At 39.2% G+C, this 17,867-nt stretch overlaps 1 protein-coding gene across 1 annotated transcript; it reads left to right on the forward strand.

The window, feature by feature from the left end:
* The first annotated feature begins 521 nt into the window (after positions 1-521).
* Positions 522-12,195, forward strand: LOC107652335 (protein enabled homolog). The gene is made up of 3 exons (XM_056793395.1): positions 522-798; positions 9,163-9,212; positions 10,097-12,195. The coding sequence occupies exons 2-3, from the start codon at positions 9,182-9,184 to the stop codon at positions 11,014-11,016; spliced, it is 951 nt and encodes a 316-aa protein (XP_056649373.1). The 5' UTR covers positions 522-798; positions 9,163-9,181; the 3' UTR covers positions 11,017-12,195.
* Positions 12,196-17,867: the final 5,672 nt, after the last annotated feature.

Consider the following 17,867-nt stretch of genomic DNA (forward strand, 5'->3'; position numbering starts at 1 on the left):
ATAGAATCAAATAGTTTGAAGAAGAATGGATGTGTAAGAGGTGATCATCTTAGTTATGCCTCCTCTCTCATTATTTGCATATGAGGAAATGGAGGTCCAGTAAGGGTTAAATGACTTTTCCCAAAGATAGGGTTGATAAAAGAAAAGAAAAAGAAGAAAAAAGGATTACTGAAGCATTCTTATATGTATGTTTATACATATTCACATGTATATTTCTTTAGAAGAAAAAGTACATAATAGAAACTCAGAGTTTCATGATAAAAACAAAGGAAATACTGTCTTCTATGGAAAAGGACTATGGGATACTCTGATCAATGAAAGCTAAGAGGGGACATTGAAGCACTTGATGAAGCTTCAAGGGAGGGAGTGCTGCTTGCTCATGTTAATACAGCTTCCATAGAGTGAGCTATCTTTCATCTCTATGTTTCTCTTTGGTAACTGACTGATCCCCTAGAAAAGAATGGTATAGTTGTGAGTGTAACAAGACAAAGAATCAAGTGGGACTTTGTGATGTCAGAGGCTTCCCAGATTCTCTTTCTGAGACAGAAAAACCCAGTCTTGCCCTGGTTGTCTAAGGAAGCATATCTGTTTCCTTTACATACCAAGATGTTGTCCTCTCAGGAGAGAGTACTGTTTTTCTGAAACGACTTTTATTTTTATTGGAGATTCAGTGCCATAGTTTTCCACTGTGTGGGAAGCTTACGACCACCAGGACCACAAGCTGGAACTGAAAAGTCAAGTTTCCTGATTCAGGAGCATTTAAAGATCTTTATTTTTTATCTTCTCCTGTTTTTATTGGTGAGTGAGGTAGTATGGGGTATGGTAGCACCTCTAAAATGAGGAGGAAGTCAAGGTAGCCAGGGACAGTTGAGACAGAGACCCTCTTAGTCCCTTTTGGGACCAAGCCTATGAGAGCTAAACAGCTGAAGGTATATGCACAGTAGAGAGAGAGACACACACACAGTTGCTCTTTAGCCTTTAGTTTCTTGTTCCTTGGAGATTCCTATCAGTTCCTTTCTGATTTCCCCCACAAGTCAGGATGACGGAGTCTCTGATTGATCCCTTCAAAGACAGGCAGGTGGAAAGAAGAACTCTAAATTAGGAAGTATTGGGCCAGTGATTAGCAACCAGAGTTTTGATATTCTGAAGTGAATTCTGTTTAACTTAAGAGAATGCTCAATATTTTTTGAAAAACCCTTGAAAAAGCTCATATAACTTTGTCCCTTGAGTAGGAGGGGAGGGGCTGGCTCAGATTATCACCAGATAAAATAAGCATCAGGATATCCAAATTCTAAAAGTTGGCCTAACAGCTTCTCTCCATTACAATTTATAATATTATTGCAGAGAATTTGTAAGTTTGGTAAATATTTCTGAAAGACTTTGAAGCAGAAAGCAACTGGTAAATTTTGGGGGAGCTTATGTTTGACTTCCATAATCTTGTGTTGATTGAATTCTCCAGAGGCTGCTTCCTTGATTATTTTTTTTCTTTTTTTTTGCATGTTCTTTTTTTTTTAAATATATTTTATTTGATCATTTCCAAGCATTATTCGTTAAAGACATAGATCATTTTCTTTTCCTCCCCCCCCACCCCCCATAGCCGACGCGTAAGTCCACTGGGCATTAGATGTTTTCTTGATTTGAACCCATTGCTTTGTTGATAGTATTTGCATTAGAGTGTTCATTTAGAGTCTATCCTCTGTCATGTCCCCTCAACCTCTGTATTCAGGCAGTTGCTTTTTCTCGGTGTTTCCACTCCCATAGTTTATCCTTTGCTTATGAATGGTGTTTTTTTCTCCTGGATCCCTGCAAGTTGTTCAGGGACATTACACCGCCACTAATGGAGAAGTCCATTACGTTCGATTATACCACAGTGTATTAGTCTCTGTGTACAATGTTCTCCTGGTTCTGCTCCTCTCGCTCTGCATCACTTCCTGGAGGTTGTTCCAGTCTCCATGGAACTTCTCCACTTTATTATTCCTTTTAGCACAATAGTACTCCATCACCAACATATACCACAGTTTGTTCAGCCATTCCCCAATTGATGGGCATCCCCTCATTTTCCAGTTTTGGGCCACCACAAAGAGCGCAGCTATGAATATTTTTGTACAAGTCTTTGTGTCCATTATCTCTTTGGGGTACAGACCCAGCAGTGCTATGGCTGGGTCAAATGGTAGATATTCTTTTGTCGCCCTTTGGGCATGGTTCCAAATTGCCCTCCAGAATGGTTGGATCAGTTCACAGCTCCACCAGCAATGAATTAATGTCCCTATTTTGCCACATCCCCTCCAGCATTCATTACTTTCCTTTGCTGTTATGTTAGCCAATCTGCTAGGTGTGAGGTGATACCTCAGAGTTGTTTTGATTTGCATCTCTCTGATTATAAGAGATGTAGAACACTTCTTCATGTGCTTGTTAATAGTTTTGATTTCTTTATCTGAGAACTGCCTATCCATTTCCTTTGCCCATTTATCAATTGGAGAATGGCTTGATTTTTTGTACAATTGATTTAGCTCATTATAAATATGAGTAATTAAATCTTTGTCAGAGGTTTCTATGAAGATTTTTTCCCAATTTGTTGTTTCCCTTCTGATTTTAGTTATATTGGTTTTGTTTGTACAAAAGCTTTTTAATTTGATGTAGTCAAAATTATTTATTTTACATTTTGTGATTCTTTCTATATCTTGCTTGGTTTTAAAGCCTTTCCCCTCCCAAAGGTCTGACATGTATACTATTCTGTGTTTACCCAATTTACTTATGGTTTCCTTCTTTATGTTTAAGTCACTCACCCATTTTGAATTTATCTTGGTGTAGGGTGTGAGGTGTTGATCTATTCCTAGTCTCTCCCACACTGTCTTCCAATTTTCCCAGCAGTTTTTATCGAATAGTGGATTTTTGTCCCAAAAGCTGGGATCTTTGGGTTTATCGTATACTGTCTTGCTGAGGTCGCTTTCCCCCAGTCTATTCCACTGATCTTCCTTTCTGTTTCTTAGCCAGTACCAAATTGTTTTGATGACTGCTGCTTTGTAATATAGTTTTAGGTCAGGGACTGCAAGGCCCCCATCATATGTGTTTTTTTTCATTATTTCCCTGGATATCCTTGATCTTTTGTTCTTCCAAATGAACTTTGTTATGGTTTTTTCTAAATCAGTGAAGAAGTATTTTGGTAGTTCAATGGGTATGGCACTAAATAGATAAATAAGTTTGGGTAGGATGGTCATTTTTATTATATTGGCTCGTCCTATCCATGAGCAGTTAATGTTTTTCCATTTGTTCAAGTCTAGTTTTAGTTGTGTGGCGAGTGTTTTGTAGTTGTGTTCATATAGTTCCTGTGTTTGTCTTGGGAGGTAGATTCCTAGGTATTTTATTTTGTCTAAGGTGATTTTGAATGGTATTTCTCTTTCTAGTTCTTGCTGCTGAGCTGTGTTGGAGATATATAGAAAAGCTGATGATTTATGTGGGTTTATTTTGTATCCTGCAACTTTGCTAAAGTTGTTGATTATTTCAATTAGCTTTTTGGTTGACTCTCTAGGATTCTTTAAGTAGACCATCATGTCATCCGCAAAGAGTGATAACTTGGTCTCCTCCTTGCCTATTTTGATGCCTTCAATTCCTTTATCTTCTCTAATTGCTACTGCTAGTGTTTCTAGTACAATGTCAAATAGTAGAGGTGATAATGGGCATCCTTGTTTCACTCCTGATCTTATTGGGAATGCATCTAGTTTATCCCCATTGCAGATGATATTAGCTGTTGGTTTTAGATATATACTGTTTATTATTTTTAGGAATGACCCTTCTATTCCTATGCTTTCTAGTGTTTTTAATAGGAATGGGTGTTGTATTTTATCAAAGGCTTTTTCTGCATCTATTGAAATAATCATGTGATTCTTGCTAGTTTGCTTGTTGATGTGGTCAATTATGTGGATGGTTTTCCTAATGTTGAACCAGCCCTGCATCCCTGGTATGAATCCTACTTGATCATGGTGAATGATCCTTCTGATCACTTGCTGGAGTCTTTTTGCTAGTATCCTATTTAAGATTTTTGCATCTATATTCATTAGGGAGATTGGCCTATAGTTTTCTTTCTCTGTTTTTGACCTGCCTGGTTTTGGAATCAGTACCATGTTTGTGTCGTAAAAGGAGTTTGGTAGAACTCCCTCTTTGCTTATTATGTCAAATAGTTTGTATAGTATTGGGATTAACTGTTCTCTGAATGTTTGATAGAATTCACAGGTGAATCCATCAGGCCCTGGGGACTTTTTCTTAGGAAGTTCTTTGATGGCTTGTTGGATTTCAATTTCTGATATGGGATTATTTAGGAATTCTATTTCTTCTTCTGTTAGTCTAGGCAGTTTGTATTTTTGTATATATTCATCCATTTCTCCTAAATTGGTGTATTTATTGCCATATAATTGGGCAAAGTAATTTCTAATGATTGCCTTAATTTCCTCCTCATTGGAGGTGCTGTCCCCCTTTTCATCTTTAATGCTGTGAATTTGCTTTTCTTCCTTCCTTTTTTTAACTAGATTGACCAGTACCTTGTCTATTTTGTTTGTTTTTTCAAAGTACCAGCTTCTTGTCTCATTTATTAAATCAATAGTTCTATCACTTTCAATTTTATTAATTTCTCCCTTAATTTTTAGGATTTCTAATTTGGTTTTCTGCTGGGGGTTTTTAATTTGATCGCTTTCCAGTTTTTTCATTTGCATTTCCAATTGATTGATCTCTGCTCTCCCTTGTTTGTTAATATAAGCATTCAGGGATATGAATTTACCTCTGATTACCGCTTTGTCTGCATCCCAAAAGGTTTGAAAGGATGTTTCGCCATTGTCATTTTCCTCGATGAAATTATTAATTGTTTCTATGATTTCTTCTTTAACTAAACGGTTTTGGAGTATCATATTGTTTAATTTCCAATTGGTTTTAGATTTGGTTTTCCATGTACCATTACTAATCATTATTTTTATTGCCTTGTGATCTGAGAAGGCTGCATTCATTATTTCTGCTTTTCTGCATTTGTGTGCTATGTTTCTGTGACCTAATGTATGGTCAATTTTTGTGAATGTGCCATGTGGTGCTGAGAAGAAGGTGTATTCCTTTTTATCCCTATTTATTTTTCTCCATATGTCTATTAATTCTAATTTTTCTAAGATTTCATTCACTTCTTTTACCTCTTTCTTATTTATTTTTTGATTTGATTTATCTAAATTTGATAATGGTTGGTTTAAGTCTCCCACTAGTATGGTTTTATTGTCTATTTCTTCCTTCAATTCTCCTAGTTTCTCCATTAGAAATTTGGGTGCTATATTATTTGGTGCATACATATTGATTAATGATATTTCCTCATTGTCTATAGTCCCTTTTAACAAAATATAATTACCTTCCCTATCCCTTTTGATCAGGTCTATTTTTGCATTGGCTTTATCAGATATCATGATTACCACTCCTGCCTTCTTTCTATCAGTTGAGGCCCAGAAGGTCTTACTCCATCCTTTAATTCTGACCTTGTGGGTGTCAACCCGCCTCATGTGTGTTTCTTGAAGACAACATATGGTAGGCTTTTGGATTCTAATCCATTCTGCTATTCGTCTACGTTTTATGGGTGAGTTCATCCCATTCACGTTCAAAGTTATGATTGTCATTTGTGGACTCCCTGGCATTTTGATTGCCTTCCCTAATTCTAACCTTTTCTTCTTCGGCTCTACCTTTTAGTCCAGTGATTTACTTTGAATCAGTGCCCCTTGTCCCCTCCCTTGATGTTTCCCTTTTTAGTCCCTCCCTTTTTGTTCCCTCCCCCTCCCCCCTCTCTTTCCCTCCCTTTTTGTTCTCCCTCTCCCCCTCCCCCCCTTGGTTTTCCCTTCTCCTTACCCTTGTTGGGTAAGATAGAATTCAAGATCCCAATGGATCTGGATGTTTTTCCCTCTCAGAGCTGATTTCCCTGAGATTGAGGTTTAATTAACCACCCCCCCCTCTCTTCCTCTCCTTCTTATAGGAGTTTTCTTCCCCTCCCCTTCCCATGTGAATCTTTGTGTGAGAATGATTATTCTATTTGGTCTTTCTTTACCCCCTATTTATACATTACATTTTCCCCACATGTTAGTATACATAGGTTGATATAAATGTAGTCCTTATAGAAGAGAGTTTGAGTAAAAGAAGAAGATAACATTTTCCCCTTTCCTTAATATTTACCTTTTCAGGTATTCCTTGCTCTTTGATTTTTGGTATCAAACTTTCCACAGAGCTCTGGTCTTTTCTTTGCAAAAAGTTGGAAGTCTTCTATTTTGTTGAATGCCCATACTTTCCCTTGGAAGTATATAGTCAGTTTTGCTGGGTAGCTGATTCTTGGTTGGAGACCCAGCTCTCTTGCCTTTCTGAAGATCATGTTCCATGCCTTACGATCATTCAGAGTAGAACTTGCAAGGTCTTGGGTGACCCTGATTGGCATTCCTTTATATCTAAATTGTCTTTTTCTGGCTTCCTGTAGGATTTTTTCTTTTGTTTGATAGCTTTGGAATTTGGCAATTACATTCCTGGGAGTTGTCTTTTGGGGGTTTAGTGTAGAAGGTGTTCTGTGAGCTCTGTCAGTGGCTGTATTGCCCCCTTGTTCTAGAATCTCTGGGCAATTTTCTTTGATTATATCTTGTATCTCACCATGTCCAGTTTGGTGTTTATTTCTGGCTTTTCTGGGAGTCCAATTATTCTTAAATTATCCCTTCTCCCCCTATTTTCCAGATCTATCACCTTGTCGGTGAGATATTTTATGTTCTCTTCTAATTTCTTGGTATTTTGGCTTTGCTTTATTGATTCTTGCTCTTTTACACGATCGTTGTCTTCCAGCTGCCTGATTCTGGCCTTTAAAGCCTGGTTTTCTTTTACAGTTTGGTCAAACTGGTTTTGTAGATGTGTGAATTTCTTTTGCATTATTTCCAACTTTTCCTCCCAGAAGGCTTCCATCTTTTTGGTCATTTCTGATTCAAATTCTTCATAGGTTTGTGGAGAGTTTCCATTTCCTTTGGAAGGTTTTGGAGCATTTTCTTTTATAATATCTTCTGTCTGCTCTGTATTTTGTATTTTGGCTCCATAGAATGTGTCCAAAGTCGCCCCTTTCTTCTTATTTTTCTTGGTATTTTGGGGCTTCTGTGGTTCTGTGGAGTTTGCCATTTCTGAATGTGGAGGATTAGTTTTTCTTGTCTCTGGTGTTCAGAGGCTTTAGTCCTGGGCAGATGGTTTTATGAGCTTTCCCTGGGTTAAACTGAATATGCCTCACTGGAACTGGAATGGAAGGGTCAGACCACGAGGCCACACTCTCCCCCTAGCTCGCTTTCAGGAAGTTGCCTTCAGAATCGCTGGCCGTGAGGCTGTTTCGTAGGCCTGCGGGGGGGATGGGCTGCAGCTTTCCCAAGCTCCGGGCAAGGACTTTCACTGCGACTTGGATAGCAGGATCCAGCCCGTGAGGCTGTCTTGCCCGCCCTGAGGGTTGCTGTTGTTTCGACCAGCTCTCTGCAGCGGAAGCCCCAGGCAGTAACTTTCACCGGGACTGTAGAAGGCCCTGAGGGTTCTGCTCTCTGAGCCCGGCCGGGCTGCGGCTTCCGGGAGCCTTGGACTCTGTGCTCCTACCCCTGAGGTCCGAGGGATCTCGGGTTCTGGCTTTTAAGGGGAGCCGTACCTTTTGATCCGGGTCCAGGTCCAGGAGGAGGGTTCCCAGGGTCTGTGCTGTTGATCGTTTTGAATTTCGGCGCCTTAGGAGCTTATCGTTTGAGATCGGTCGGGAAGGGTTTTCAGGAGATCTGAGCTTTAGCTTTCTCTAAGCCGCCATCTTAACCGGAAGTTGCTTCCTTGATTATTATTATTAATGTTTGAAAAATACAAACCCTTAACTTCCATCTTAGAATCAATACTGCATAGTGGTTCCAAGGCAGAAGAATGTTAAGGGCTAGGCACCTGAGACACCCAGCTGCTCCCTACTTCCTTGATTAAGCCCCTGAGCAGCAGAAACCAGTGTTTGTTACATTTGATAATCATTAAAAGAGGGATTTATAACCTGGAATCCATGGACTTGTTGTAAAGAAATATTTTGGTAACTGCTTCAATACAATTGATTTTTTTGGTAATCCTATATATTTTATTTTATACATTGAAAAATATTATCTTTACTGTCTACTTAACATCTTAGTCTCTACCTTTCAGGAAATTTCTAACCCAACAAGGTAACAAGAAATTACAATAAATCCTTGTTCTGATTTTGGGGATATCTCAAATCCCCTTGTTCTTGTTCTTCTTGTAATTCCTATTGATGAGACACACTTTGGGGTTATGTAACCTGTTAAATGTGGGATCATCCACATGGCTCCGTGGAGGACTGATAGGGAGAAAAGCAGAATTTAGAAGAGTGGGCTGGCTGCTCTCGACTAAGATTTCTCAGTCCAAAGTTTTGATTATCTAGTTTGCTTCCAATTTCCTAAGGCACTTTCACAAAATATTCCATTAAAAATATTTTGAATTGTCTATTAAAAATTCAAAAGCATGCATGAAGATTCTTCTGGGAGGGTAAGAACACTTGAGTTTGTGGGATTGTATGGCAAGACTAAGCAGTTTAAAGCCTGATCGTGGGCAACTTGAGAGGCTGGAGAAAGATGCTTTTGTCAAGAAAGTTTTATTGAGATCAATGAATGTTTGGTAAAATACACCATCAGAGGACTTCAATCCTTTAAATTGCCTGGCTTCAGTTAGGATAAGGTAGCTTATTCTCATTTTTTTAACTATCTCTGTAGAAATGAGTTTGTTAGATCCTTTGAATAAGTTTTAATAAAGACATTGAGTAGACTATGGTTAAGATGGATAGTATGACCAAAATTGGGAAGGAGAGGAATAACTTGCTTCATATATTGAACAGATTCTATAGAGGTTAATCTTAGGATAAGGTCATATACTATATATAAGTATTTATGTGTGTGTATATATACATTTACTCTCATAAACACACACACACACACACACAACACACACGGTGGTTCACAATGAGGACAAAAGGAAAAAAAAAAGGTCCCAAACTAGGAAGAACTAATTTAAAGAGCCTTCAATCTTTGATTAATAGCATATTCAGGGATACTTGTAAACAGATTTTCTCATTTGATTTTGTTTTTGTTAATATGTAATTTTCTCAAGGAAATCCTTCAGTGGAGGAATGGTGAGAAAATACCGGCTATTTCCAGAAGGTGAGAACTTTGGCTTTCCGAAATGGGCCCCCATCACCTATCTCTTGTTTAGTGTTTAGTTCTAGTTCTCATACATCTGATCCCAGTCTGGTGATTTTCAGCCTGACACAGAATAGTGTAGAGGCCTTGGTTTCAATCCTGCCTCTGACTTGGGTCATGTTCCCTTAACCTCCACCTGGGATCTTGATTTTCTCATCATCTGTAAGATGTTGGGGATTGGACTAGATGGCTTTCAATATACTTTCCAGCTTTGCATTTATGAGCACTGATCTAGAAATCAGAAGATCTGAGTTCTAATCTTGTCTCTGCTACTATTCTCCACTTTGGCCTTGGGCAAGCCACTCATCTCCCTTCTTTAAGAATCATTGTACTTGTATTACAGGTTCCCAGGAAAGTGCTTGGCAAAATGGCAAGCATCAGAGTAGATTGGGAGCACACAGGCTTGGAGTAGGGAAGACCTGAGTTCAAATCTGAACTGAGATACTTCCTAGCTGTTTGACCCTAGCAAGTCACTAACCCCAATTGCTTAGCCCTTTCTCATTTCTGTCTTAGAATTGATACTCAGTTATCAGTTTTAAGATGGAAGGTTAAGAGTTCTTAAAAAAAAATCTAGCCGTGTAAATATGATCTATTTCCTCACAAGGGGATGTTAATATCTTTTTTCATAACTAAAAGGGCTTACTGAGTAGATTAAATGAGGCAATATATGTCAAAGTGAATATTTATATTCAATGGTGAATATTTATAAAGTATGAAAGCCCAACTATTGTTGCCAGGTCCTCATCACCTCTCCTTCCTCTTCCCCTTATTCCATAGTTCCCTTCCTGTACTTACATTCTATTTGTATTTCCTTAACCCCACTTACATTGTTTCTTTTTCATCAGCATCCCTGGTCCAGCTGCCTCCAAAAGGTTTTTGTCAACAGTCCACATTTGTGCAGTTACCATGTCCTCCTCATAGGGTAGCTCCATCACGGCATCAAGACCGCCAGTCCAGGGCCAATTCATCAGTCATACCTTGTCAGAGAGCTTCATCTGCACAGCTACCCTTCCCCAGTGGTCATCCCCACCATCCCCACCGTCCCTACCAGGATGACCTTTTCCACTGTGACCATCTTTACCATCGATCAACAGCAATACCATTATCTTATCTGAAGTATATGTCATCTTCAAGCCCTAAACTACATGGTAGTGCCCCTGTCTTCCCAGATTTCAAGGCAAAGTCAGAGCCCCTTCGTGTAAAATCAGATTTTGAAACTCTACTAGACCCCAATCATCAGGTTGAGGATTCATCACACCCTTACCTGAGGGCACTGACTCCTTCAGTCAGTGATCACTTTCCCAAGGTTTTAAAGAGCTATGATGATTTGGAGGTATCTTCAGCTGTAACTACCCCTTCCCAACTATGCCCATTATCATCTTCTTCATCTCCAACTCCTCAATTTCCACCATCACTGCAGCCACCACCACTGCCACAAAAGCAATCACCAGCACCTGCACCACCACCTCCACCTCTATCACCACCACCACCACTACCAACAACACCCCTATTTGGGCCCCAGCCTCAGCCTCAGACCAGATTTCAGCCTCAGATTCGACCTCTACATCTTCATTCACCTTTACCCCCACCTAAACCTCCAATGCAACTTCCATCTTTCAATTTCCAGAGGACCAAGAAACAGGCTGTAGTTCCTTTCCATGGAGCATGTAGGGCTAAAACTGCCTGTGCAAGAACTTCATTGCGGCCAGTATGTCCCCAAAGTCCCTGGGCTTTTAAGAGGAAGGGAGCCTGGTTAGGAAACTAAAGCCCCATATCATCAGGGTCATCAATTGAGGGTTGTTACTGCCATGTTAGAATGTTTACACCTAAACCATAAAGCCAGGTTTATGTCATCTCCATTTGAATGCTGTTCCAGGGTCATAGCCTTGAAAACCACCAACTTGCCCAAGAATAAAGTAGCTAAGGCATTGCATCCTGACCCTCTCTGCTGGGGATAGTTAAAATGTTATGATTCTCTGAACGTTCTCCTGGACCTCAAAATCTAACCCAAATGACAAAGATGCACAGAAGAACTCTCACTTCCTGTTTCATCAATTGCATCTTCAATACTTCCCATTTACTATACAGGGCCCCAAATGCTTGGGCACCATGTACATTCATGCATGGACTCTGTTATTCACAGGCACAGGTCATCTCATCTCCAATTTACCACCAGGCTAGAGCAGTGGTTATACCATCACCAGATTAGGAACCATGGAAGCCTTATCATCCAGGCCTGGAACATTGGGCTGAGGTCAACCTTATATTTTTGTTGCTGGCACAACAAATAATGGTTAAGGGTCCACAAGAGCCTAATTACAAGACCAAGGATAAAAAGTGAGCCACAGAAATGACCTATCAGGCTCTACCTGCATTAGGCCTGACTGTTAAGCTGAAGTTTTCATGGACTTCAACCACAAAGTCATAAATATATCAATTGCCTTGGTCACCTGACTTGAAGTAATCCTTTTTCCAAAAGCCCAAGCATCATGACACTAACCCTGAGTCTCTAGAGGGTCTTGAGGTATAGGGCTTTGGTGTGTCTAGATAGAAATGGGGCAAAGGACTTAGAATCTTGATGTTACCTTATCAGCACACACCTCATTTGGACATAGGGCATAAGTTTGGGCATGCTCTGGACACTTCAATCCAGGCAATTCTTTATCTCTACTTCCTCAGTCTCCACCATCACTGTAGCCTCTGCCATTGCCACTGCAGGTTTCACCACCCTCTGCACTGTTGTCTGGGTTGTATCCTTGGCCCTTGATTAGACTTCATCCTCAGCCTTCTCCTTTACATCTTCATTCAACTTTGCCTCAATCTAAACCTCCAAAAGAACTTTCATCTTTTAATGCTTCATGATCCAAGAAACAGGCTGAGGTTTCTCATCATGGAGAATGTAGGTCTAAAATTATATTTGCAATAACAACAATTTTGCCCAATATGTCCAAAAGTGCTTTGGATTTGTGAGGAAGGAACACTGGTTATGAAAGTGAAGCCCTACAACATTAAGGTTGCCAAATATGGGTTGTTCCTTCCCTTTTAGGACTTTTCTACCTAATCACAAAGCCAGGGTTATGCCATCTTCACTTGAATGTAACACCAGGGCCACCACTTTGAAAACCATCAACTTATCCAAAAACCAGGTTACTCATAGCATTCTGAACCTCTCAGTTGGGGATTGTTAAAATGATTCTCTGACCATACTCTTAGACCTCAAAATCTGACCCAAATGACAAAGGTGCACAGAAGAGCTATTACTTCTTGCTTCATCAATTGCATCATTAAGATTTCCTATATACTATATCAGGGCCAAAAATACTTGGACAACATGTGCATGCTTGCATGGACTCTGTTATTCATAGACACAGGTCATCTCATTCTCACTTTATCACCAGATTAGAGCAGTGGTTATACTCACCAGACTAGGAAGCATGGGACCCTTAACATCGAAGTCTGGAACACAGGTCTCAGGTCATCTTAATACTTTTTTAGGTCAAACTCATAATGTTTAAGGGTCCACAAGGCCTCATTATAAGAACAAAGATAAAATTGATTCACAGCAATAACTTAACCACCAGGCTATACCTGCATTAGGTCTCAATGTTGAACTAAAGTTTTCATGGACCTCCCCTACCAAGTCATAATATTAATATTCTTGGTCATCTGACTTGAAGTAACCCCTATGAAAAGCCCAGGCCACAATAACCCTGAGTCTCTAGAGTATTTTGAGTTGTTGGGTTTTCCTGAGACTTGATAATAATAAGGCAAAGAACTCAGTACCTTGATGTCACATAATTGGTACACCCCTCATTTTGACATAGGCCATAAGATTGGGGTCTACTCCAGACATCTCAATCCAGGCAAAACATATACTAGGACTGGTGGTTTTGCCAAAGAATCTTCTTGTCACTGATGACTGGAGTTACTGGGTTCCCCACATTAGGTTCAGGCTACCTGGAATAGTGACACTAAGACCATATTTATATGAGGCTCAAGATGGGACTGAAAGATTACACAGAGTTATTTCCAGGGCACAATGACACAGGGCCAAGACCATCAAGCTACACCCCTAAACATTTGGATAAATTGCTTCTTGAATTAGGCCAGAAAATGGAGGACATACTATCTTCTGGATGTTGCCTCCTTTAAGTCCTGGGAATCAGGTTAAGACCATGGAATTCCCAGCACCCAGAGTACATATTTATGGACCCAGAAAGTTGGAATAAGGTTCTTTAAGGTACTGTATTTTAGGACATAAAACATAACCTGACTACCAAGCTATACCTGCATTAGATCTGACTGTTGAGCTGAAATTTTCATAGACCTCACCCACCAAGCCATAATATCAATAGCCTTAGTCATCTGACTTGAAGTCATCTGTATTCCCAAAGCCCAGGCCCAAAGAATAGTAACTCTGGGTCTCCAGAGGGTTTTGAAGTATAAGGCTTTCCTGAATCTTGATAATGGAGTAAAGGACTCAGTACCTTAATGTCACCCTATCAGCACACCTCATTTGGACATAGGCCATAAGATTGGGCCTGACCTGGGCACTTCTATCTAGGCCACATGTGTAAAATTAATATAAAAATGTAGCATTTACCCACACAGATGCATTAGGAAAGGATATCAATTCATGTGATAGAGGAAGACCACATGTCCATCTTAAGCCCTGACTCCTGAATGGGCTGTCAGATGCTGTTCCTAGAGGATTGGACTTGTGACCTGTACTGTCTTAACAAAGATCCCCATTAAGAATGATATCATTATCTCTATAAGAGATGGGGGACCAAAGGGGAGCTAGGCTGTCATTGTCTATGGCTTCATCCTGAGTGAGAGCTCTCTGTGCTCTGCCCAGGAGGCTTTGATCATGTCTTTCCCATGCAATTTCTTGTAAAATGGGCTGGGGCCAAATGGATAACTGGTTCCTGGAGAAAGAAAGTGCAGTCTGGGGACTTTTGTAGTTAAGGGCAATCTTTCCTATTTCTCTCTCTCTCACTTTTAAGAAGAGATAATTAAAATCCAATATATAATCTCCAGGATTAATTTTACGAATAACTATCTGCAATATGAAGATAGAGCTTTTATTCATTTGCTTTTTTCTCATTTCCCCTTCTTTTTAAGTTTTTTTTTTCTAGCACAGAAGAAGTAAAGAGTAGATTTTATTTTTGAGTTCCATGTTTCTGAGAAGAAGCACAGGGAGAAAAGATTTGGTACAATTATAATCTCCAGCATTGTTTTTTTTTAAATTAGATTGTTAGGCAATGAGGGTATGAAAGTGGGAAGCTTTAGTCTAGTCTCAATAAAATAGATCAGTCTTAGCAAAACTGCATCGGAATGTGATTTTAAAAGTTCTTTAAATATGGTAGAAGTGTCAGGTAAGCCTCAAAATGTCACTAAGCTTTCTCCTTGCATGGTGTCCATGAGACCTTTATCAGTAGAGCATTAATTTCTTTTAATGCATGATTCTTCTACAAATCTGTTAGGGAGAGATCTTCTATGTAAACTAAGGGCCACTCTACCTGCTCTACAGATGGCTCTTTAGCTCTAGAACTTCCAGAGTACTCTAACTTTGCTCCCAGGCCTTCCTCCTGATAGTCAAGAGGTAATAGCTCCTTCCTTTGAAATTCTTGTAGATATCCTTGAATCTCTGTGGACTTTATCCTCTGTTGATATAGGCCTACTTAAGTCAGCTGTTCATGTTCAGATTAAGACAAAAGGTGTCATTTCCTCCTCCCCTTCCCTTCCTCATTATCCTTTACCCAAGGATACTGTTGAAGAAATATCTCCAATAATTGAGTCATTAATTGAGCAAGGGATATGAATTCCATGAAAATCCAAAAATAATTCTCCTGTCTTCCCCATAAAAAAGCCTAAGCCAGGTCCACATGGGAAACCTGTTTATGGGTTTGCAAAAGGTCTGACAGCACTAAAAAGTTATGCTGTCCAGTGCCATCTCGTGGTTCTAAATCCTACGAACATCATCTCAATCTCTTTTGAAGCCAAATATTTTACAGTGTTGGAATTGTGTTTTTCATTTTTCTCCATTTCCGTTCATGAAAATTCTCACAAAATATTTCCTTTCTCCTGGAAAGGTTCCCCATGAACATGTACAAGATTATCTAATGGATTTGTAGAGAATCTAACTTTGTTTTCACAACTTTTAAAGCAGCATTTAGCTAATATTTGGTGGGGTGAACTTTTTAAATAAAATTTGTGGATGACTTGCTTTTAGCAGCATCAGATGCACAGATGTGCCAGGAGCACAGTAGGCATCTTCTCTTAAAGATATGCAGGAGAGACCACAATGTTTCTAGGTCAAAAGTTCAGTGATGTCTTCCAAAGATAGACTAATTGTTTTGTTTTAACTGCTGGAGTCTGCTTTATTTCCCCCAAGTGCATCAAAGCTACTCAACTTCTTACTCCTTCTAAAAAGAGACAGTTGAAAGCAATCTTAGGGGTTCTGTAGGCAATGGATTCCTTGTTATGGGGAAATGACTTTACTCCTTGTACCTCTCACTGAAGATTCAGTCCCTCAACAATGTCAGTTAGATTCAGAACATCTGTCAGCTCTTTCAGAATTAAAACAACATTCTGTCTGCCCCTGCTCTAGGAATTCCAGATTATAAAAAAGTCATTTATTTTGTATTTACATGAACAGAGCAGGATAGCTTCTGCAGTCTTAACTCAAACCTTAGGTCTTGCACAGTACAAAGTGGCTTATTATTCAGCACAACTGGACTCAGCTGCTGCTGGAGCACTACCCTGTCCTAGAGAGGTCACAGCCACAGCTTTGCTTGTAAATCAATCAACAGATATAATATTTGGGAGTCCCATAATGGTTCTGGGCCCCCAAGAGGTCAAGTAATTATAGCTCCAGTATAGGACTTGAGGATTTTCAGATCAAAGACTTGTTAGATATGAGATAACTTTGTTAGGAAATGAAAATATCTTTCAGTGATATACAGTCCATAATCCTGCAACATATCTTCCTGATTTTCCAGTCTCTGGGCAACCATTATATAATTGTGAATCAATGGTAGACAAGGCTGAAAAGCCCTGTAATGATCATTGTGACATACCTTTAGAAAATCCAGATTTAATTTTATTCACTGATGGTTCTTCTTTTATGAGGAATGGCATATATTACATTGGGGCTGATGCTGTCACAGAATTTTCTACCATTTGGGCAGTTTCACTACCCTCTAATATTAGTGCTGAGAACTGTTGGCTCTCAAAAATGACTGCAAACTTGCTAAGGGAAAGGAAGCAACGATTTACATAGACTCCAGGTATGCTTTTGGTGTTTGTCATTCTATTGGAATACTCTTGATGCAAAGAACTGGTCTCTGCTCTCCAGGTACCAGGAGTTTTGACTATTGTTCATTGTTCTGCTCATACAGGTGGTACTGTCCCTGTCTCTAGAGGAAATCATCATGCAGATAGTACAGCTAAGCCTGCTGCATTAGAAGGACCTGAATTAATTTTTATTATGAACAAATTTTTTTCTCTCTCTTATAATGAACAGGAAATGGAGAAATGGAAGCAAAGGTTTAACGCAAAGTAGATTAATGAGGTTTGGTTGTCATCAGAAGGGTAGTCATTGCTTCCTTGAAGTCTCCATCACCAAATATGCTTATTAACAAAAGGGCATGGGATGGGAGTCCATATTTCAGTTCTCAAGAAATTTCTAAGGAAGCCAATGAGAAATTAAATGACTATCTTTTATCTTGAAAAGATCCTTCTTATCTTTTTAATGTATATATGACTATGTCTTAATTTTTTCATGTAATTTGACAAAGACACATGGAGCCTACTCTTTTAACTAAGTTCAGTAAATATTAAGCACCTCATGTGTGCCAGGCACTGTGTTATGTGCTGGGAATAGAAATAAGAAAAAGACAGTGCTTGCCTTCAAGGGGCTTATAATATAATGGATAAAGACAATACAGAAAAGGAAGCAAAAAAGAGGGGAGCCTAATTTAAACCAAGGAGAGCCTTTGAAAGAAAATTAGGTTTCCCAGAATATCTTGAACCTTATGTAAAGGAAACTTTGGGACGAGTTTATAATTCTACTCTCTAGCCCTTCAATTATAAGGGAAAATAAATGAAAACATATTGAGGTCTTAAGTATCAAAAAGTAAGTCAATTTATGTGTGACCCTGGGCAAGTCACTTGACCCCATTGCCTACCCTCACCACTCTTCTGCCTTGGAGTCAATACTGTGTATTGGCTCCAAGACGGAAGGTAAGGGTTTAAAAAAAAAGTAAGTCAATTTAAACCATGGAATTTGAGATGATTAGCTTATCCTGGAGCAAGCTATAAATAGCAATAGTATCAATGTGATACTGTTTCTGATGATTCTTTGTTATTTAGAATTGCCTTAATTTCTAAATATTCATAAAGAACATCAGGATTAACCTGATAAAATAATGACACATACTCTGGAAGTTATTCTACAGATGTTCCCACACAAAAATATTTCAGACCAGTCCTGAACAATTCCAGAGTCTCCATAGTCAATTCCAAGGATATCTTTCACTGATAATGAAGTCACATTTTGTTCTATGCTCCAAGCTGCTGGTAGATATCTTCTATTGTTAAACAGAAGTTTCT

Source organism: Monodelphis domestica, chromosome 4 (assembly GCF_027887165.1).
Source record: "Monodelphis domestica isolate mMonDom1 chromosome 4, mMonDom1.pri, whole genome shotgun sequence".
Taxonomy (NCBI): domain Eukaryota; kingdom Metazoa; phylum Chordata; class Mammalia; order Didelphimorphia; family Didelphidae; genus Monodelphis; species Monodelphis domestica.

What these genes read in the sequence shown, in the direction of transcription:
- LOC107652335 (XM_056793395.1), top strand. Translation starts at nt 9,182, where the DNA reads ATGGTGAGAAAATACCGGCTATTTCCAGAAG. An exon ending in ATACCGGCTATTTCCAGAAG is followed by an intron (nt 9,213 to 10,096) that starts GTGAGAACTTTG and finishes CTTTTTCATCAG; the next exon opens with CATCCCTGGTCCAGCTGCCT.